Source organism: Aegilops tauschii, chromosome 1, assembly GCF_002575655.3.
Source record: "Aegilops tauschii subsp. strangulata cultivar AL8/78 chromosome 1, Aet v6.0, whole genome shotgun sequence".
NCBI classification, from domain to species: domain Eukaryota; kingdom Viridiplantae; phylum Streptophyta; class Magnoliopsida; order Poales; family Poaceae; genus Aegilops; species Aegilops tauschii.
In genome coordinates, this window is record NC_053035.3 from 83,329,825 (window position 1) to 83,353,618 (window position 23,794).

Sequence of the window (23,794 nt, forward strand, 5' to 3'; positions counted from 1 at the left end):
CATCTAGAGGGATACGACAGGGAGACCCAATCTCCCCCTACTTATTCTTGATTGCAGCAGAGGGCCTTTCGTGCCTCCTTAAATCCAGTTCTTCGTCATCATTCGCAGGTATTCAGGTGGCCCCGACGGCTCCCGCCGTTAACCATCTTTTGTTTGCAGATGACAGCATGTTGCTTTTCAAGGCCAGTGTAGAGGGATCAGGTGTGGTGTGAAACCTGCTAGAGACCTATCGTGCAGCTTCGGGACAGAGAATTAATCATGAGAAGTCTTCAATATTTTTTAGTAAAGGGTGCCCATGCAACATAAAGGAGGCTTTGAAAAACACCCTACATGTGCACAAGGAGTCATTGAATGAACGCTATCTGTGCATGCCCACTGATGCGGGCCACTCGAAAAATGGTGCTTTCAGATATTTGCGAGGCCGTGTTTGGGAGAAGATAAAGGGATGGATGGAGAAGCTCTTGTCCTCGGCAGGTAAAGAAGTGTTAACTAAATCAGTTGCCCAGGCGATACCAGTATACTCCATGTCTTGTTTTAGATTACCAAGAGGCCTTTGCGAGAACATCACTTCAATCATAAGGCAGTTCTGGTGGGGAATCAAGCAGGGAAGGAGGAAGCCCAGTTGGGTAGCATGGGATATTATGACTAGACCTAAACATCTAGGAGGTCTAGGCTTTCGTGACCTGGAGATTTTCAACTTAGCACTTCTCGCTTGCCAAGCATGGAGGCTGCTGACGGGGGAGTCTTCTTTGAGTGCCCGGATTTTGAAGGATGTTTACTTTCCGGATTGTTCGATACTTGAGGCTAAGCTCGGGTCGCGCCCTTCACAGATATGGCGTTCGATCCTGGACGGGCGTGACATTCTGGCGCAAGGCATTGCGAAGAGGATTGGGGATCGTGAAACTACAGATATCTGGAGACAGAATTGGATACCGAGAGACAGCTTCAAGAGGACGATAACATCTCTTTCTCAAGACCCACCGAAGCTGGTTGCCGAGCTCATTGATACCACTACTGCGTCATGGAAGGAGGATTTGGTCCATGCAACATTTACTACATTTGATGCCGACGAGATACTCAAGATACCCTCGTGTACACGCAAGGTAGATGATTTTTGGGCCTGGCATGAGGAAATGAGGGGTGTTTTCAGCGTACGATCCACCTACTGAATGATCCTTCGAACTAAACATGATCGGGTGGCTTGGATGAATGAAGAGGAGGGATCATCCATTGTGAAGAGCGAGACGGACAAGTGGAGCAACATTTGGCATATTCAGGTACCCTCGAAGCTATGGATGTTTGTGTGGCGACTAGCGAGACAGTCCATGCCCACTACCGATCTACTAAAGCACCGAAACATGGCTACCGAGGATACATGCTCCTTGTGTGGGGCAATTGACACATGGAGACATGCCCTTTTTACGTGCCAGATGTCAAGTAGTGTATGGGCCTTAGCGCCAGAGGAATTAGTTCATCACCTGGTGGACAGGCAGGAGGAGAGTCCCAAAGACTGGCTCTTCGCGATGAATGAAATATTGAACAGAGATATGTTTGCACATCTGATAGTCATCATGTGGGCTATCTGGAGAGCTCGGAGGGAAGCGATCTGTGAAGATATTTTTCAGTCACCACACTCCATACACGGATTCATCACAAGCTATATTGCTGATATTAAATACACCAACACACGGGCGCCAAAACAGGGAGCTGCAAGAGTTCCTAGGCCGACCCAATGGCAGGCCCTTATTGTAGGATGTGTCAAGATCAATGTCGATGCTGCGGTTCCAAGGCACGCTAGATATGGGGCAGTTGGGGCGATTTGCAGAAGTTCAGAGGGACACTTTTTGGGTGCATCGGTATTGGTCTTGAGGTATATTGCGGATTCGCAAACTCTTGAAGCTATTGCGATCAGGGAAGGTTTGGCACTAGCGAAGGACCTCTATCAAAGGCGAATTCATGTAGCATTTGATTGCAAACAGGTGGTGGAGGATCTGAAGAAGGAGAATGCATCAGCTTATGGCGCCATTGCCCATGAAATAATACACCACTCTTTAGACTTTGGTTTTTGTAAATCTAGCCATGAATTTAGGAGCTCAAATTATGAAGCTCACAACCTAGCGAAGCATGCTTTATCTCTCGGGGGTGGTCGCCGTGTGTGGTTGGGCCATCCTGGAGATCTTCCCTCCGTCCCTGTAAAATTGTGACGACTTAATAAAGCTTCGTAAGGTTGTCTCAAAAAAAAACATAACTTATTACTAGACTGTCATCTAATTCGGTTGAGTGTCTGGTGATATAATCTCCCAATGATTGCACCCAAAGGTCTTAGGTGAATGATCCTTTGCAAGTTGAAGATAGCACCACACATGGATCCATTATGTAGCCATCATGATAACCTACAAAAGGTATGGAAGTTGGTTCCGTCAAAAACACATTCATTATGACAATTTCAGAGATTGTCCACAGTAAAAGGAAACACCTCCGTTATCCAGATTGCTCATTCGACAAACCTTTGCAACCGAGAATGGGCTGGAGAGGCCATTGTTGACGCTCATGTGGGTTACAAACAAAGTAAATTACATACTCCCTCCGTTCCTAAATACTAGTCTTTGTAGAGATTTCACTATGAACCACATACGGATGTATTTAGATGCATTTTAGAATGTAGATTCACTTATTTTACTCCGTATGTAGTCCATAATGTAATCTCTACAAAGACTTATACTCCTTCCGTCCCAAAATAAGTGACTTAACTTTGTACTCCCTCTGTAAACTAATATAAGAGCGTTAAGATTAATAAAGTAGTGATCTAAACGCTCTTATATTAGATCTAAACGCTCTTATATTAGTTTACGGAGGGAGTACTAACTTTAATACAAAGTTAGTACAAAGTTGAGTCACTTATTTTGGGACGGAGGGAGTATTTAGGAACAGAGGGAGTACTAATTAAATTGCTTTGATTTGTACTCGTAGAAATTATGGTCATGTGGGTTACGCTCATTGTTGTCTTGCAACCAGCACAAACCTGCACACCAGAGCTGAGGCGGCTACAGCAAAAACCTGCACCAACACAGAGCAGAAAAATAAAACAAGCATTTGCAACTGCTGCAGCAAGAACCACTTTCACACTGTAGGCGCCTACAGGCACAAAGTCTATATTCAACACGGCATAGCATGCTTAATCATTACAAACAAAGCAAATCTTGATTGGAAAATACTAAGGCTTAATTAGCTACTTGATCATCCAGCAACCAAAGTAGAGCAGCATATAACTGACCAGGCCTTCACAAGATTTATTGAGCTTGCCTACACTGGTGGCCGCGGTGGCGACACAGTCTCCGCCAGTTAGTTGTCGACGAAGTGACCAACCAGGCAGAGCCACCAAACTCGCCACTTGGGGCTCGGAAAGAAGGTGATCAAACTGTCTCCAATAGCGCTCAAGAAGGCCCCTGAGACCGCATTCTCCTTGTCCTCTTCGATGATCCCCATCTAGCGAAGCAGCACACTGGTGCAGCTCTGCATGATGCTACCAGGGATCGAGAACGTACATTATTTGTTTAACCAAATGACATTCGAAAGTAATTTTCTCCCACATGCCAGTGGGGTGCTCCTGCACTCCCAACTTTTCCTCGTCCTGCTTCATCTTCCTTCTCACAGTCTGTCTCCACCTGTTTTGAAACACCAGGATGAAATACGCAGACAGCAGAAGAAAAACGAAAGCAAAGCCGAAACACGATGACAAGTACAGATTTATTTAAGTAATTAAACGGCTGGCCAAGATTTTGCGGCATGGAAGAAAGAAATAAAGTACTAGTAGCAAACTAAGAGGACGAACTGAAATAACCAAATGCTACCGATTCTGGGAGAGAACTTACAATTTTTGTGTAATGTTCGCAGGCCACGTTTCCGAATGGTACATTTCCATATTGTAAAAGGAAACTGGAACAATTGGGAAGCGCCTCGATGTCAGCTTCAATAATCATTCCAATGAATTTGCCAAAGCAGCATTCTAAACCTGCCAACGGATTGTCTCTATTGCCAAAGTTGCACAAAATACAGACCTCAACTTTGCGGAGGGCAGAGAGGTGTTGGATACCGAAATTGGGAGAACCATTCAGGCAATCCATCTGATGCACACGGAACTCCAGCTCCAGGTGCTCAAGCCTTGGCATTGATCCCTCTTCAAACTCCAGTGAGGTCCCACAATGAAGGAGTTCCAAATGGAAATATTTCAAATTGCTGAACCCATGAATGAGAATTCTTCCATCAGTGCTACTGAAAGTCTTTAGTTTGAGGATAAGCAAAGTTGGTATTGACCCAAGGATCCTAACATCTTCTGGTCTCACACTGACGACATAGATTTCTAATTCTCTAAGATTGCGGAGCAAGCTCATCCAGTTTGGAACCTTGTCAATGAAACAGTATGTTATGTGAAGCTCCTGAAGGCTGCAGGGAGTAGTCGGACACCACGACTCCAGTGACAGTGGAAAGTAAGTTTTGACAGCTAAGACGTTCGAGCTTAGCTTGGATATATTTAGACGACGAAGGTTGCATGAAGATACTAATGTTCCCAAGTAACCGTGAAGGTCCTCAATTTGACCTGTTCCTTCCCACAATTCAAACATCCCCAGCTGTACTTTCAACCTCCACATCTTGGTTAGCTGGCTGAATTCTTCTAGTGGCTTCCCTTGTTCATAGGAGTGGACACCGAACGCCTCTAGCTCTTCCAAGCTTTGCATCTTACCAATCATTCCATCCGGAAATCTAATGTGGTAATGAACATTTAGACTGGCCAGCCGTTGGAGGCTTGTAACAGCCAATGGCATTTCTAGAATTCTGGTATTTGTTATGTCCAGTGTTTCCAAATACTGCAGTTCTCCAATTTTTTTGGGGAGGAGCGTAACATTTGCAAGACTCAGATACTTCAGAAGAAGTAGCTTTTCAATATTTGCAACATGGTGCTCTTCTAACCACCAGCACTTTCCTAGGTCCAAGACATGAAGAACTGGGAAAGCCAACAAAGAAACTTGAGGGGCATGCGCATATATAATGAGCGACCGAACATGAGAGAGAATCGGGGCTGATATGGCAACCTTTTCATTACTGTTATTTCCGACAAAAAGCCTCCGGACACTGTAACATGAATTTTGCCCATCCTCTACATCACTGAATTTAGTGACAAAGTTCTCTTCGGCAGCTTTGCATGTGATGAAATCCAGAATGATATCATGAACTTGGCATGACTCTACCTGGCTAAATGTTGCACCAACCGGTTGGATCAAGCTTCTATTAATGAGCTCGTTAAAATAACTCTCACCTATTTCATATCGATTTCGCCCTTGTTTCTCATGAATGAATCCTTCAGCAATCCATTTATGTATCAAATGTCGTTTCCAGATAGCAGAATCTTCTGGAAATATACTCAAGTACAACAAACAGGCTCTCAGATGGTGAGGAAGATCAAAGTAGCTCAGAGATAATATCTTTGTCATCTTATCAGCACCAGAATCTTTTGCAAGTGCAGAACCAATAGCAGCTAACACTCTCTTCCATTCATCTTCATGCTGATCAGCCAACAAACTAGACACAGTAATAATAGCCAATGGTAGGCCAGAACATTTTCTTAATATGTCATTAGAGACCTTTTCCAGATGAGGATGGCATAAATTCTCAGGACCAAATGCTCTTCTAAAAAACAACCTTTTAGAGTCATCAAACGTAAGGGGTTCCATTTTATAAACATGACCACCACCCGAAGAACAACATGATGCGACTTCAGTATTACGTGTTGTAGTGATAATTCTACTCCCATGGTTATTATTATTCAATAATACAAGCCTGATAGTTTCCCATACGTCCGTGCTCCACACATCATCAATTACAATAAAGTACCTACAAAATGATTTAATTGTATTTAAATCCTGTAAAGCTAATTAGAAATTGCATAGAGCATTAGCATTAATTAAATGCAGCTAGATACTCCCTCCGTCCCAAAATTCTTGTCTTAGATTTGTCTAAATACGGATGTATCAAGTCACGTTTTAGTATTAGATACATTCATGATATCAAGTCACGTTTTAGTATTACTTAAGACTGTCAACAGAGTGATTGCAATTTTTCAACACTGAGGTACAGTACTGTTGCTTAATACTGTGTTTTGTTCGACAACACATGATAACTTGTCAAGTGTTAGAATCCTGAAATATCACAGTCAAACCTAGTACCTAAATCAACTAGAAGTTGTGTATTTATAGGGATGCCACCTCTAATAGTAACTGAAATCTCCATGTTGACTGCATTGCAGGAAGCACTTCCACTGTTCCGTGTACAAGCTTGGGTAAAGCAGAATTCTAGAAGTTACCAGAGTTTGGGTCAATTTTAGCGGACACAGAAGTTTACATTATATGTTCCCAATTATAACAATTAATTAATCTGGTAAAATGACCTGATATTCTAGCTCCAAATATGCATGTATTTGCAAGTTACAAAGAGAGATGAACATTCCTTTACAAAATCTTACGGCGAATAAGCGAAAGATTAGATGGGTAAGACATTTGAATATAGACTGTAATTGAGTGATGACAGTGGAGGCATGCAAACTGAACCGATAGGTGCAGCAGGAGTTGACAACCAGATGTGAATCTGTGCCCTCCAGCGGATCTCCTTGGAGCAGCAGAACGATACACGAGACGTAAACCAAACAGATCGAAATCGACGATTCAGGTTTGACGACATAAATGAATAGTAATATCGGGAAGAATGTTTAAAGTTTTAAACGAAGAAGGATTACTAAGTTAGTGACAAAGAATTATTACGAAGTTGCGTCTTTGTTCATGACCTTTCAACAATATATATTAAAAGGTGAAGGCCCTTCTAGAAATAATATGTAGAAATCCTAGAAACAATCACATACATTATTTGTCTATTTTTCTTGGCAGTCACATACATTATAATAGGTGAGCAGGATTACCTTTCGTCTTTAAGATGCTGCCTGAGTTTACTGATCAATTGTTGCACATCATCATCCGGTGGGCTGTCTGTGAACCCCACTCCTTGAGCAATATCTCTTAGAATCTTTCTCATATCAGGATTTCGAGAAACCGACACAAAAGCTGCACATGAAAATTGGCTTTCCAATGCATGATAGACTTGCTTTGCTAGAGTAGTCTTACCAAGACCACCAGAACCAACAATAGACAGCACTTGAGGCTGCGTAGAAGTAGCCTCCCACTGAAACCAGTCGATGATATCGTCCTTAGGACCATCAATGCCAACAAGTTCATCAACCTCCGCGTAAAGCGCCGGCAGCCGGGGGTCAATGGCACAAGTGCTAATGCAAGGTGTTGGCCGGATGATATTATACCTCTTGTGCCTCTCGCTTGCCTCAGTTGCACGGGCCTTGAGTTTACCTATCTCACTAGCAGCCTGATAGCGATGTTTGGGCTTCTTCAACATGTCAACGAACTTCTTGAGCATGGTACGTCCATCGAGCTCATGGTCGACATGAGCCACGAAGCCATCAATGCAATCTTCCATGTCATAGGAAAGCTCACGGACATCATCCCGCCAAATTCTCATCGGAGGTTCAAGTTGTTCTTCATCCGCAAGCACCTCCAGTGCAGCCTTCATGCTGCGAAGCTCGTCTCCTATGAACTTGGCGTCACGGCGGATGCCTTTGAGCTTCCGGTGCTCGTCCAGCAGCAGCTTGAAGAGCTTGGACAGGAGGGGCTTCATCACCCCCGTGGAAACGGTGACAAGAGCAGCCTCCATGGGTCTCTCGCCGGCGAGCTTCCTGCTATGTGAGATTTCACAAGTGATGTGGTGGTTGCTTCAAGGGTTTGTGCTTGTCTTCCAGTAAGGTCTCTGGTCCATTTAGTAAGGCACAAGCAACGCGCTTTTCAGCCCTTTTTCTGAGCAGAAATTGCGCCGAAAGCCCCTACCCAAAATATCATCTTCAGGTTTGGTGGAGCCGTGCATGATTGTATTGATTCTTCCACTGACTTGATGACCGGGCAGAGGAATACAGATGCTGTTAGGCTTATGATTAATAACTAAACAAAAGAACAGTGGCGCCGCATCCTTGTCTTCCATTTGTGGTGGCCCAATGATTTACTAGCAGAAAAGTCAAGATTGGTTCCCAGAGAAAAAGTGCTCAAGGCGGCACACCAATTTGATTCGATTGGATTCATCAAAGCAAGTCGGGATAGCTCTCTGCGCTTTTAGGAAGCAGTGGAGCACCTTCCGGCCTACAAACGCGTCGATCCGAGTGAGGAAATTCAGTTTAATTAGGCAGAAGTGCAGCTTGCAAGGAATACATACAGAGGAGAAGAAAAATCGCCCACTGACCTGACCTCCCAAGGGTCAGCAGATGTCGATCGATTGCCCGGAGGAGCCGCACGAGGGGCCTGCGAGACAGCCGCGTGCTCCCTTGTGGAAGGGGAGTATGGGTCTGAATGGGGTGGAAGTGGGAGATCCGGCAGCGAAGCCATGGTGGGTTGGGTGGGCGGTGCCGCCGCCGGCGCGGCTTCCGGACCGGGGAGTTCGCCTTCGGCCTCCTTCTCCGGACGGATGTTACGGTAGTTTTTTTTTTACCCCACTACAAATCTGGTCAGATTTTTGACCGTGACCAAACTTTTTTTTATCAAAAGTATAGCTGGCCAAATGGGCCGTTTTTTTCGGGCCGGCCCGTGAGCACGCCGGCACGGCCCGCCTTGGGCCAGGCACGGCACGGGCTAAACGGGCTGGGCCTGGCACGCGGCATGCCCTGGGCCGTGCCTGGGCCTGGAGGCTGGGCACGTGGGCCGGCACGGCACGGCCCGATTACGTTTTTTATTTTTTTTATACATCTATATATGGCCCAATATGTAAAAATAGGCTAAAAACGCTCAATGCGCCAAATAACAGGCTGAAAATATGCGGTCCACCGTGCTAAACGGGCCAACGTGTCGGCCCGTTTACTAACTGGGTCGTGCCTGGGCCTGGGGGCGCAGCACGCGGGCCGGCACGGCATGGCCCGTATAATAATCGTGCCCTGGCGGGCCGTGCCGGGCCAGGCACGATTACGATGGATCGGGCCGTGCCGGGCCGGGCCGGCCCGTTTGGCCAGGTATGATCAAAAGGGTCTCCCCCTCCCCATTTTTATTGAAAAAGCGGGGCATCATGACCAAACTTTTTCATGGTCATATTATGTTCTTCAAGAATGGTAGGTTTAGTTGGTGAGAGTATGGCAAAACCATCTCAGTTTATTTTCTTGTCAGAAAATTGCCGTGATTGCAAACTAAATTGGTCGTTAATATAAATTGTCATGAAAAATATCTAATTTGTCATACCTAAAAAACTGACATCAGATTTTTAATGTTTTCATCTTTTTATGGTTTTTCTTAGAAATACGCTACTGTATGTATTTTTAGCGTTCTGTAAGAGGCACATTCTTTCATAACCATTACAAAGATAGTGTTTTGAATAGAAGACCCATGAAATTACCCAGTAATTCCTATAACTATGAATTACAGTGCTTTTTGTGTGAAGATATCTTTTCTCTATGGTTCTATTTTTGCAAAACAAAATAATTTTAAGACCAATGCTATTGAGTCTATCCAAATGGCTTCAGCCGCGCCATTGGCCAATGCCTTATACTCTGTGTGACGCCCGGATAATTAAGCCACAGTAATCTCTGCTAACAATGCCACGTCACCTCGATTATTGTTGTTAAATCTCGCGTTAGTTCAGAACCGATTCGAAATTCAAATTCAAAATAAAGGAAAACAACAAAACTTTTCAAATATTAAAACCAAATTGTTCGGGTTGTGTCAAATAATGCATATGTAATTATGATGGAGAGACCACATTTTTATAAAAGGTTTAAATACACTTAAGTAATTAAAATAGTAGGTAAAACAATTAAATAAATGCATTTTGGATTTTATAAAATACTAAACTATTTTGTTCAGGGATAAAACCTTTTGTGGCAGTGCTTAAAAATGCAACACCAATTTTGGACCAAGTTCCATATTTTGCAAAAATCATTTGATGGCTTAGTTAAATACAAACAGTGCATATTAAAAGAAAAAGCAGAAAACAGAAAAGTTCTAGAAAAGGAAAGAGGTAGAGGAACTGCTACTGCTGCACTGGGCCCTAGTGGCCACAGTGCAGACCCAGCCCACCAGGAGCCATCCTCCTCCACCCTGTTCACAAAGGGGGTGGTGGCACGCATCCGAACCACCATGGCCGCGGTTGTGGGTGTGTGGCGACCATCCCGTGGTTCTCCGCCGCGCATAAGGGCAGCCCCTGCCGCTCTCTCCCTCTCCGGAACCCTAGATCGTCTCACTCTTCCCCTCGCCTATTTCCTCTTCCCCCGCGCAAGGCCGAGCCACCATCGCCATGTCCTCCTCCGTCCACGCGGCCACCTTCCTCCCCGCCGGCTGAGACTTTGCCATGGGCTTCGCCTGCCTCCTCTACTTCGACTACGATGATCAGCTCGAGCTGGGGAGGACAGCATCGAGCGGATCGAGCTCCTCTTCAACCTGCGGTCGTCGGCGTCTCCGTCGAAAATCCGGCCACCATCGGCGCTGCTAAGCTATCAGCGAGCCTTCCTTGCGCTCCTAGGTGATCTTCTCCCCCGATTCCCCCTGTTTCCCCCATGATTCCATTATCATAGAGGCTGTACGCCGGAACCGATCGAGCCCCGATGTTCGCGCTCCCCGCAGCTGCTCCCGGTCACCCGGCACGCACGTGGCCGCGCCCCTACCTCGTGTGGTCGTGCCCGGCCGCGACCCACACCGCTCGTGAGCGCATACCCGCTTGGCTGCGTGCCCGCCTCGCCTAGTCGGCCCCGTTTCCCCTCCGCGCGCGCCTGCCTCTACCGTTGCCGCCCGCCACGCTGATGTTGCCCGGCACCCCCGCCTGTTGCTGTTCTGCCCTGCCGCTGCTTGCCCAGCCTCCCCCTCAGCCTCGCCACTGCACTGCTGGCCGCTTCGTCGCATCGGCGCCGCCCGCTGTAGTGTTCGCCGGCGCCGCCTGCCACCGCGCCACTCGCGCCCGCAGCTGTCCGTCGTGCTCCTCTGCGGGCCGTTGCTGCTCGACCCCCTGGCGATGCCCCGCCTTTGACAAGTCGCCTCCGGTCGCCGGCCCACACCCACCGCTAGCCATCGTGGCTCGCGCCGGCCCCTGCTGCTGCACGGCACTGGCGATGCTGGCTTCGGCCGCCGCCGGCGCCCTGTATTTTTGTTCATGCGTGAATACACATCCCCTGTTGGTGGCTTAAGCCACTGCTAGGCGGGCCCTGCCACTTTTAATTAGGCTTAAAACTAGTTAGTTGCTAATCCTCCTTTAGTTAGTCGCTGACCAGTGGACCACCCCCCTTTATTTAACCAAGTTAATTAACTTGCTAAATTAAGTCTATGCCATGCGGGCCCCTTTGACCCTGTTGACTGGTCAACTTCGACCCAGTCAACGCTGACTGTACTGCTGACTCAGCCACCCTGGACCCCACTTGTCATCCACTAGAGCTAGTTCCTAGTGGGTACAATATGTTTTTATTTTATTTTTAATGATAAAGTAAATAGATAAAAGAAAATCCATAAATTGCATTAAACTTCGGAAAATCATAGAAAAATAACCGTAACTCGGAAGAAAATACTTTGTACATGAAAGTTGCTCAGAACGACGACGAATCAGGATACGCAGCCTGTTCGTCCGCCACACATACCTAGCATAGCGAACACGCAACTTTCCCCTCCGGTTCATCTGTCCGAAAACGCGAAACTTCGGGGATACTTTCCCAGATGTTTCCCCCATTTGCCGGTATCACCTAGTACTGCGTTAGGTCGCCTCTAGCACCACGTATTGCCATGTTATGCTTTATGATGCTTTGACTGCTCTGTTATTTATTGTGTTCCCCTTCGTTACTTCTTTCCGGTAGACCCCGGGACCGATGTCGGTACCCCTGTGATCGACTACATCGACGATGAACCCTTCTTGCCAGAGCAACCAGGCAAGCCCCCCCCCCCTTGATCACCAGATATCGCCTATTCCTTCTCTCTATTGCTTGCATTAGAGTAGTGTAGCATGTTACTGCTTTTGGTTAATCCTATTCTGCTGCATAGCCTGTCATTGTTGCTACAGTTGTTACCTTTACCTGCTATCCTAATGCTTAGTATAGGATGCTAGTGTTCCATCAGTGGCCCTACACTCTTGTCCGTCTGCCATGCTATACTACTGGGCCGTGATCGCTTCGGGAGGTGATCACGGGCATATGCTATATACTTTATATTGTTACATTACTTATGATACTGTTCGGAGATGGGGGCTGAAGGGGCAGGTGGCTCCATCCCGGTAGAGGTGGGCCTGGGTTCCCGACGGCCCCCGACTGTTACTTTGTGGCGGAGCGACAGGGCAGGTTGAGACCACCTAGGAGACAGGTGGGCCTGGCCCTGGTCGGCGTCCGCGATTACTTTAAAATAACACGCTTAACGAGATCTTGGTATTTGATCTGAGTCTGGCCACTGGCCTGTACGCACTAACCAGCTACGCGGGAACAGTTATGGGCACTCGATGTCGTGGTATCAGCCGAAGCCTTCGTGACGTCAGCGACTGAGCGGCACGCGCCGGGTTGGACCGCGTAACGCAACTTCCTTTGAAATGGAGGTTGCTAGGTCTGCTCTCCGGCCACCCACGCAACGTGCAGGTGTGCAATGGGCGATGGGCCCAGACCCCTGCACGCATAGGATTTAGACCGGCGTGCTGACCTCTCTGTTGTGCCTAGGTCGGGCTGCGACGTGTTGATCTTTCGAGGCCGGGCATGACCCAGGAAAGTGTGTCCGGCCAAATGGGATCGAGCGTGTTGGGTAATGTGGTGCACCCTGCAGGGAAGTTTATCTATTTCAATAGCCGTGTCCCTCGGTAAAAGGACGACCCGGAGTTGTACCTTGACATTATGACAACTAGAACCGAATACTTAATAAAACACACCCTTCCAAGTGCCAGATATAACCCGGTGATCGCTCTCACACAGGGGGACGAGGGGAGGATCGCCGGGTAGGATTATGTTATGCGATGATACTTAGTTAACTTACCATCTACTCTCTCCTACATGCTGCAAGATGGAGGCTGCCAGAAGCGTAGTCTTCGACATGACTAGCTATCCCCCTCTTATTCTGGCATTCTGCAGTTCAGTCCACCAGTATTGCTCCTTTACACTGATACCCATGCATATGTAGTATAGATCCTTGCTTGCGAGTACTTTGGATGAGTACTCACGGTTGCTTTTCTCCCTCTTTCCCCTCTTTCCATTTCTTCCTGGTTGTCGCAACCAGATGTTGGGGCCCAGGAGCCAGACGCCACCGTCGATGACGACTCCTTCTACACCGAGGGTGCCTACAACTATGTTCAGGCCGCTGACGACCAGGAGTAGTTTAGGAGGATCCCAGGCAGGAGGCCTGCGCCTCTTTCGATCTGTATCCCAGTTTGTGCTAGCCTTCTTAAGGCAAACTTGTTTAACTTATGTCTGTACTCAGATATTGTTGCTTCCGCTGACTCGTCTATGATCGAGCACTTGTATTCGAGCCCTCGAGGCCCCTGGCTTGTATATGATGCTTGTATGACTTATTTATGTTTTTAGAGTTGTGTTGTGATATCTTTCCGTGAGTCCCTGATCTTGGTCGTACACGTTTGCGTGCATGATTAGTGTATGATTGAATCGGGGGCGTCACACTCTGCCTCGGTGCTAGATCTCGAGACTGTAGGCTGCTTCTTTGAACTCCAAGATATAAGATTGGGTCCAACAAACACAGCAAAGCCACCAGTAGAACACCTGTCATCAACACAGCCTGTCCAGTCTGCATCGGTGAATATACTAACTCCAGTAAATATGGACTTACGATTCCGTAGTCCCGTGTCTAGCGTACCTTTGACATACCTCAGAATATGCTTAACTGCTTCCCAATGAACCTCCGTAGGCTGAGACAAGAACTGACACACTTTGTTCACAGCAAAGAAGATGTCGGGACGAGTGAGTGTCAAATACTGAAGTGCTCCAACCACACTGCGATACCTGAAAGAGTCATCAGTACCCAGTAGTGCACCACTGTGACGTGAGAGGCTCTCGGACATAGCAAGCGGAGTGGAAGTGGACTTGCAGTTCTCCATGTTGACATGATGAAGAAGATCAAGCGCATACTTTTTCCGCGTCAATGTCATGCCCCCGAAATGAAAGGACGCTTCCAATCCAAGGAAGTACTCCAGCCGACCCAAGTCTTTGATGGGAAAACTAGCAGACAATGACTGCACAAGGCGATCCACCACAGCGGGGGTAGAGCCAGCAATCACAATATCATCAACATACACCAACATGTATACCTGAATAGCACCATGTGAAAAGATGAACAAGGACGTGTCTGCTTTGGAGGCAACAAAACCAAGCTGGGAGAGACGCTGACTCAACCGAGCATACCAGGCACGGGGCGACTGCTTGAGCCCATAGATGGACCTCTGAAGTTTGCAGACATGAGAATGATAAGTGGCATCCTCAAACCCAGGGGGCTGCTGCATATAGACATCTTCGGCAAATCTGTCGAAGGCTCCACCCACGAGACACAGCGAGAGAGAGAGAACCAGGCAAGCTGTGGCAGGCTTCACCACTGGGCTGAAAGTATCTCCATAGTCTATCTGTAGGATCAAAAGTATGTCTAGAGGGGGGGTGATTAGACTACTTGACCAATTAAAATCTAGCCTTTTCCCAATTTTAGTTCTTGGCAGATTTTAGCAACTTAGCACAAGTCAAGCAATCAACCTACACATGCAATTCTAAGAGTGTAGCAGCGGAAAGTAAAGCAATTGCATATGAAGGTAAAGGGAGGAGTTTCAGGGAGCAAACGCAATGTGGACACGGAGATTTTTCATCCGTGGTTCCGATAGGTGGTGCTATCGTACATCCACATTGATGGAGACTTCAACCCATGAAGGGTAACGGTTGCGCGAGTCCACGGAGGGCTCCACCCACGAAGGGTCCACGAAGAAGCAACCTTGTCTATCCCACCATGGCCGTCGCCCACGAAGGACTTGCCTCACTCGGGTAGATCTTCACGAAGTAGGCGATCTCCTTGCCCTTACAAACTCCTTGGTTCAACTCCACAATCTTGACGGAGGCTCCCAAGTGACACCTAGCCAATCTAGGAGATAACACTCTCCAAGAAGTAACAAATGGTGTGTTGATGATGAACTCCTTGCTCTTGTGCTTCAAATGATAGTCTCCCCAACACTCAACTCTCTCTCACAGGATTTGGATTTGGTGGAAAGACGATTTGGGTGGAAAGCAACTTGGGGAAGGCTAGAGATCAAGATTTATGTGGTAGGAATGGAATATCTTGATCTCAACACAAGTGTAGGTGGTTCTCTCTCAGAAAATGTATGTTGGAAGTGTAGGCATGTTCTGATGGCTCTCTCCACGAATGAAGAGTGGGTGGAGGGGTATATATAGCCTCCACACAAAATCTAACCATTACACACAATTTACCAAACTCGGTGGGACCGAATTGTTAAACTTAGTCAGACCGATTTAGTTCATAACGTGACCGTTAGGATTTTCGGTGGGACCGACACGTCAACTCGGTGAGACCGATTTTGTTAGGGTTAGAGCATAACGTAATCTCGGTGAGACCAATTACACAAACTCGGTGAGACCGATTTTGGTAATAGACAAACAGAGAGTTGGTCAGGCAAACTCAGTGGGACCGATTCGCTCATCTCCGTTACACCGAAACGTTACGAAGGGGTGACAGAGAGTTTGCATTGCAATCTCGGTGGGACCGATTGCATATTTCGGTGAGATCGAAATTATTGCAATAGGCAACAGAGAGTTTGCAATCCCATCTTGGTGAGACCGAGATCCCTATCGGTGAGACCGAAAAGACTAGGGTTTCTGGCAGCGGCTATGTCAAGAGAACTCGGTGGCGCCGGATAGAAAGATTCGGTGGGGCCGAGTTTGACTTTTGGTTTGGGACATATGTGGATGTGAGAAAGTAGTTGAGGGCTTTGGAGCATATCACTAAGCACTTTGAGCAAGCAAGCCATTAAGCAACACCTCATCCCCTCTTAATAGCATTGGCTTTTCCTATGGACTCAATGTGATCTTGGATCACTTAAAATGAAAAATGTAGAGTCCTGAGCTTTGAGCTTGAGCCAATCCTTTGTCCTTAGAATTTTGAGGGATCCACTTTTCTCATCCATGCCATGCCAATCATTGAGCTTTCCTGAAATGTTTATCTTGAAATAGCATTAGCTCAATGAGCTATATGTTGTTAGAAATTACCAAAACCACCCAGATATAGTTGCACTTTCAGTCTCCCCCTTTTTGGTAATTTATGACAACATATAGTGTTCCTCCGGTAAACGGGAGTTGCATAATCTCATAGTCATAGGAACATGTATAAGTCATGAAGAAAGCAATAGCAACATACTAAACGGTCAAGTGCTAAGCTAACGGAATGGGTCAAGTCAATCACGTCATTCTCCTAATGAGGTGATCTCGTTAATCAAATGACAACTTATGTCTATGGCTAGGAAACATAACCATCTTTGATTAACGAGCTAGTCAAGTAGAGGCATACTAGTGACACTCTGTTTGTCTATATATTCACACATGTATTATGTTTCCGGTTAATACAATTCTAGCATGAATAATAAACATTTATCATGATATAAGGTATATAATACTTTATTATTGCCTCTAGGGCATATTTCCTTCAGTCTTGCACTAGAGTCAATAATCTAGTTCACATCGCCATGTGATTTAACATCAATAATTCACATCACCATGTGATTAACACCCATAGTTCACATCTCTATGTGACCAACACTCAAAGGGTTTACTAGAGTCAATAATCTAGTTCACATCGCTATGTGATTAACACCCAAAGAGTACTAAGGTGTGATCATGTTTTGATTGTGAGATAATTTTAGTCAACAGGTCTGTCACATTCAGATCCGTAAGTATTTTGCAAATTTCTGTGTCTACAATGCTCTGCACGGAGCTACTCTAGCTAATTGCTCCCACTTTCAATATGTATCCAGACCGAGACTTAGAGTCATCTAGATTTAGTGTCAAAACTTGCATCGACGTAACCCTTTATGATGAGCCTTTTGTCACTTCCATAATCGAGAAACATATCCTTATTCCAGTAAGGATATTTTGACCGCTGTCCAGTGATCTACTCCTAGATCACTATTGTACTCCCTTGCTAGGGTATACAATAGATCTGGTACACAGCATGGCATACTTTATAGAACCTATGGCCGAGGCATAGGGAATGACTTTCATTCTTTTTCTATCTTCTGCCGTGGTCGGGCTTTGAGTCTTACTCAATTTCACACCTTGTAACACAGGCAAGAACTCTTTCTTTGACTGTTCTATTTTGAACTACTTCAAAATCTTGTTAAGGTATGTACTCATTGAAAAACTTATCAAGTGTCTTCATCTATCTCTATAGATCTTGATGCTCAATATGTAAGCAGCTTCACCGAGGTCTTTCTTTGAAAAAACTCCTTTCAAACACTCCTTTATGCTTTGCAGAATCATTCTACATTATTTCCGATCAACAATATGTCATTCACATATACTTATCAGAAATGCTGTAGTGCTCCCACTCACTTTCTTGTAAATACAGGCTTCACCGCAAGTCTGTATAAAACTATATCCTTTGATCAACTTATCAAAGTGTATATTCCAACTCCGAGATGCTTGCACCAGTCCATAGATGGATCGCTGGGGCTTGCATATTTTGTTAGCACCTTTAGGATTGACAAAACCTCCTGGTTGCATCATATACAACTCTTCTTTAAGGAATGCAGTTTTGTTTATCCATTTGCCATATTTCATAAAATGCGGCAATTGCTAACATGATTCAGACAGACTTAAGCATAGATACGAGTGAGAAACTCTCATCGTAGTCAACATCTTGAACTTGTCGAAAACCCTTTTGCGACAATTCTAGCTTTGTAGATAGTGACACTACTATCAGCGTCCGTCTTCCTCTTGAAGATCCATTTATTCTCAATGACTCGCCGATCATTGGGCAAGTCAATCAAAGTCCATACTTTGTTCTTATACATGGATCCCATCTCAGATTTCATGGCCTCAAGCCATTTTGCGGAATCTGGGCTCATCATCGCTTCCTCATAGTTCGTAGGTTCATCATGGTCAAATAACATGACCTCCAGAACAGGATTACCATACCACTCTGGTGTGGATCTCACTCTGATTTACCTACGAGGTTTGGTAGTAACTTGATATGAAGTTTACATGATCATCATCATTAACTTCCTCACTAATTGGTGTAGGAGTCACAGGAACAGATTTCTGTGATGAACTACTTTCCAATAAGGGAGCAGGTACAGTTACCTCATCAAGTTCTACTTTCCTCCCACTCACTTCTTTCGAGAGAAACTCCTTCTCTAGAAAGGATCCATACTAAGCAACGAATGTCTTGCCTTCGGATCTGTGATAGAAGGTGTACCCAACAGTCTCCTTTGGGTATCCTATGAAGACATATTTCTCCGATTTGGGTTTGAGCTTATCAGGATGAAACTTTTTCACGTAAGCATCGCAACCCCAAACTTTAAGAAACGACAACTTTGGTTTCTTGCCAAACCACAGTTCATAAGGCGTCGTCTCAATGGATTTAGATGGTGCCCTATTTAATGTGAATGTAGCTGTCTCTAATGCATAACCCCAAACGATAGTGGTAAATTGGTAAGAGACATCATAGATTGCACTATATCCAATAAAGTACGGTTATGACGTTCGGACACACCATTATGCTGTGGTGTTCCAGGTGGCGTGAGTAGTGAAACTATTTCACATTGTTTTAACTGAAGGCCAAACTCGTAACTCAAATACTCTTCTCTACGATCAGATCATAGAAACTTTATTTTCTTGTCACGATGATTTTCCACTTCACTCTGAAATTCTTTGAACTTTTCAAATGTTTCAGACTTATGTTTCATCAAGTAGATATACCCATATCTGCTCAAATCATCTGTGAAGCTCAGAAAATAATGATACCTGCTACGAGCCTCAATATTCATCGGACCACATACATCTGTATGTATGATTTCCAACAAATCTGTTGCTCTCTCCATAGTTCCGGAGAACGGCGTTTCAGTCATCTTGCCCATGAGGCACGGTTCGCAAGCATCAAGTGATTCATAATCAGGTGATTCCAAAATCCCATCCGTATGGAGTTTCTTCATGCGCTTTACACCAATATGACCTAAACGGCAGTGCCACAGATAAGTTGCACTATCATTATTAACTTTGCATCTTTTGGCTTCAATGTTATGAATATGTGTATCACTACGATCGAGATCCAACAAACCATTTTCGTTGGTGTGTGTGACCATAAAAGGTTTTTATTCATGTAAACAGAACAACAATTGTTCTCTAACTTAAATGAATAACCGTATTGCAATAAACATGATCAAATCATATTCATGCTCAACGCAAACACCAAATAACACTTATTTAGTTTCAACACTAATCCCGAAAGTATAGGGAGTGTGCGATGATGATCATATCAATCTTGGAACTACTTCCAACACACATCGTCACGTCGCCTTTTACTAGTCTCTGTTTATTCTGCTACTCCCGTTTTTGAGTTACTACTCTTTAGCAACTGAACCAGTATCAAATACTGAGGGGTTGCTATAAACACTAGTAAGTACACATCAATAACATGTATATCCAATATACCTTTGTTCACTTTGCCATCTTTCTTATCCACCAAATACTTGGGGTAGTTCCGCTTCCAGTGACCAGTCCCTTTGCAGTAGAAGCACTTAGTCTCAGGCTTAGGTACACACTTGGGCTTCTTCACTTGAGTAGCAACTTGCTTGCCGTTCTTTTGAAGTTCCCCTTCTTCCCTTTGCCCTTTTCTTGAAACTAGTGGTCTTGTCAACCATCAACACTTGAAGTGGTCTCGTCAACCATCAACACTTGATGTTTTTCTTGATTTCTACCTTCGTCGATTTCAGCATCACGAAGAGCTCGGGAATTACTTTCGTCATCCCTTGCATACTATAGTTCATCACGAAGTTCTACTAACTTGGTGATGGTGACTAGAGAATTCTGTCAATCACTATTTTATCTGGAAGATAAACTCCCACTTGATTCAAGCGATTGTAGTACCCAGACAATCTGAGCACATGCTCACTAGTTGAGCGATTCTCCTCCATCTTTTAGCTATAGAACTTGTTGGAGACTTCATATCTCTCAACTCGGGTATTTGCTTGAAATATTAACTTCAACTCCTGGAACATCTTATATGGTCCATGACGTTCAAAACGTCTTTGAAGTCCCGATTCTAAGCCGTTAAGCATGGTGCACTAAACTATCAAGTAGTCATCATATTGAGCTAGCCAAACGTTCATAACGTCTGCATCTGCTCCTGCAATAGGTCTGTCACCTAGCGGTGCATCAAGGACATAATTTTTCTGTGCAGCAATGAGGATAATCCTCAGATCACGGATCCAATCCGCATCTTTGCTACTAACATCTTTCAACATAATTTTCTCTAGGAACATATCAAAAATAAAACAGGGAAGCAACAACGCGAGCTATTGATCTACAACATAATTTGCAAAATACTATCAGGACTAAGTTCATGATAAATTTAAGTTCAATCAATCATATTACTTAAGAACTCCCACTTAGATAGATATCCCTCTAATCCTCTAAGTGATCACGTGATCCATATCAACTAAACCATGTCCGATCATCACGTGAGTTGGAGTAGTTTCAATGGTGAACATCACTATGTTGATCATATCTACTATATGATTCACGCTCGACCTTTCGGTCTCTGTGTTCCGAGGCCATATCTGTTATATGCTAGGCTTGTCAAGTTTAACCTGAGTATTCCGCGTGTGCAACTGTTTTGCACCCGTTGTATTTGAACGTAGAGCCTATCACACCCGATCATCACATGGTGTCTCAGCACGAAGAACTTTCGCAACGGTGCATACTCAGGGAGAACACTTATACTTTGATAATTTAGTGAAGGATCATCTTATAATGCTACCGTCAAACAAAGCAAGATAAGATGCATAAAGGATTAACATCACATGCAATCAATATAAGTGATATGATATGGCCATCATCATCTTGTGCTTGTGATCTCCATCTCCGAAGCACCGTGCTTGTGATCTCCATCTCCGAAGCACCGTCATGATCACCATCGTCACCGGCGCGACACCTTGATCTCCATCGTAGCATCGTTGTCGTCTTGCCAACTTATTGCTTTTACGACTATCGCTACCGCTCAGTGATAAAGTAAAACTATTACATGGCGATTGCATCTCATACAATAAAGTGACAACCATATGGCTCCTGCCAGTTGCCGATAACTCGGTTACAAAACATGATCATCTCATACAATACATTATATCACATCATGTCTTGACCATATCACATCACAACATGCCTTGCAAAAACAAGTTAGACGTCCTCTACTTTGTTGTTGCATGTTTTACGTGGCTGCTACGGGCTTAGCAAGAACCGTTCTTACCTACGCATCAAAACCACAACGATAGTTTGTCAAGTTGGTGTTGTTTTAACCTTCGCAAGGACCGGGCGTAGCCACACTCGATTCAACTAAAGTGAGAGAGACAGACACCCGCCAGTCACCTTTAAGCAACGAGTGCTCGCAACGGTGAAACCGGTCTCGCGTAAGCGTACGCGTAATGTTGGTCCGGGCCGCTTCATCTCACAATACCGCTGAACCAAAGTATGACATGCTGGTAAGCAGTATGACTTATATCGCCCACAACTCACTTGTGTTCTACTCGTGCATAACATCAACGCATAAAACCAGGCTCGGATGCCACTGTTGGGGAACGTAGTAATTTCAAAAAAATTCCTACGCACAAGCAAGATCATGGTGATGCATAGCAACGAGATGGGAGAGTGTTGTCCACGTACCCTCGTAGACCGACAGCGGAAGCGTGATCACAACGCGGTTGATGTAGTCGTACGTCTTCATGATCCGACCGATCAAGTACCGAACGCACGGCACCTCCGAGTTCTACACACGTTCAGCTCGATGACATCCCTCGAACTCCGATCCAGCCGAGTGTTGAGGGAGAGTTTCGTCAGCACGACGGCGTGGTGACGATGATGATGTTCCACCGACGCAGGGCTTCGCCTAAGCTCCGCAACAGTATTATCGAGGTGTAATATGGTGGAGGGAGGCACCGCACACGGCTAAGAGATCAAGAGATCAATTGTTGTGTCTCTGGGGTGCCCCCCTGCCCCCGTATATAAAGGAGCAAGGGAGGAGGAGGCCGGCCCTAGGAGGGGGCGCACCAAGTGTGGAGTCCTACTAGGACTCCCTAGTCCTAGTAGGATTCCACCTCCCATATGGAATAGGAAAAGAGGAAGGGAAAAAGAGAAGGAAGGAAGGGGGCGCCCCCCTTCCCTAGTCCAATTCGGACCAGACCAAGGGGAGGGGTGCGGCCACCCTTGAGGCCCTTTTCCTTCTTTCCCGTATGGCCCAATAAGGCCCAATACGTATTCCCGTAACTCTCTGGTACTCCGAAAAATACCCGAAGCACTCGGAACCTTTCCGAAGTCCGAATATAGTCGTCCAATATATCGATCTTTACGTCTCGACCATTTCGAGACTCCTCGTCATGTCCCCGATCTCATCCGGGACTCCGAACTCCTTCGGTACATCAAAACTCAATAAAACTGTCATCGTAACGTTAAGCGTGCGGACCCTACGGGTTCGAGAACTATGTAGACATGACCGAGACACGTCTCCGGTCAATAACCAATAGCGGGACCTGGATGCCCATATTGGCTCCCACATATTCTACGAAGATCTTTATCGGTCAGACCGCATAACAACATACGTTGTTCCCTTTGTCACCGGTATGTTACTTGCCCGAGATTTGATCGTCGGTATCTCGATACCTAGTTCAATATCGTTACCGGCAAGTCTCTTTACTCATTCCGTAACACATCATCCCGCAACTAACTCATTAGTCACAATGCTTGCAAGGCTTATAGTGATGTGCATTACCGAGTGGGCCCAGAGATACCTCTCCGACAATTGGAGTGACAAATCCTAATCTCGAAATACACCAACCCAACAAGTACCTTTGGAGACACCTGTAGAGCACCTTTATAATCACCCATTTACGTTGTGACGTTTGGTAGCACACAAAGTGTTCCTCCGGTAAACGGGAGTTGCATAATCTCATAGTCATAGGAACATGTATAAGTCATGAAGAAAGCAATAGCAACGTACTAAACGATCGAGTGCTAAGCTAACGGAATGGGTCAAGTCAATCACGTCATTCTCCTAATGAGGTGATCTCGTTAATCAAATGACAACTTATGTCTATGGCTAGGAAACATAACCATCTTTGATTAACGAGCTAGTCAAGTAGAGGCATACTAGTGACACTCTGTTTGTCTATATATTCACACATGTATTATGTTTTCGGTTAATACAATTCTAGCATGAATAACAAACATTTATCATGATATAAGGAAATATATAATACTTTATTATTGCCTCTAGGGCATATTTCCTTCAATAAGGATATAAGAGATAATATCATCCAACAAGCATTAAGGTAGCATATGATCAAACACATGATCAAACAAGTATCTCACAAGCACATAAAGTATATCACACAAGCACACAGTAAAGAAGTTCAACCAAAATAGCAAGAGAGATAAAAGAAGCAACACTCTCTTGCGAAGCCTATGATCTATACATTCCCCCCCTTTGCCAACAAG

At 45.2% G+C, this 23,794-nt stretch overlaps 1 protein-coding gene and 1 long non-coding RNA gene across 2 annotated transcripts; one reads left to right on the plus strand and one right to left on the minus strand.

Annotated features, from left to right (window-relative positions):
- Window positions 1–3,076: 3,076 nt before the first annotated feature.
- LOC109766109 (disease resistance protein RGA5) lies at window positions 3,077–8,243 on the minus strand. Its single transcript, XM_020324880.4, has 3 exons — window positions 6,968–8,243; window positions 3,873–5,889; window positions 3,077–3,665 (listed from the first exon to the last, which is right to left on the minus strand). The coding sequence occupies exons 1-3, from the start codon at window positions 7,765–7,767 to the stop codon at window positions 3,555–3,557; spliced, it is 2,928 nt and encodes a 975-aa protein (XP_020180469.1). The 5' UTR covers window positions 7,768–8,243; the 3' UTR covers window positions 3,077–3,554.
- A 1,924-nt stretch (window positions 8,244–10,167) lies between these two features.
- Window positions 10,168–13,630, plus strand: LOC141041720 (uncharacterized). The gene is made up of 2 exons (XR_012203001.1): window positions 10,168–10,602; window positions 13,311–13,630. It is a non-coding gene; the product is annotated as an uncharacterized lncRNA (long non-coding RNA).
- The last annotated feature ends 10,164 nt before the right edge of the window (window positions 13,631–23,794 follow it).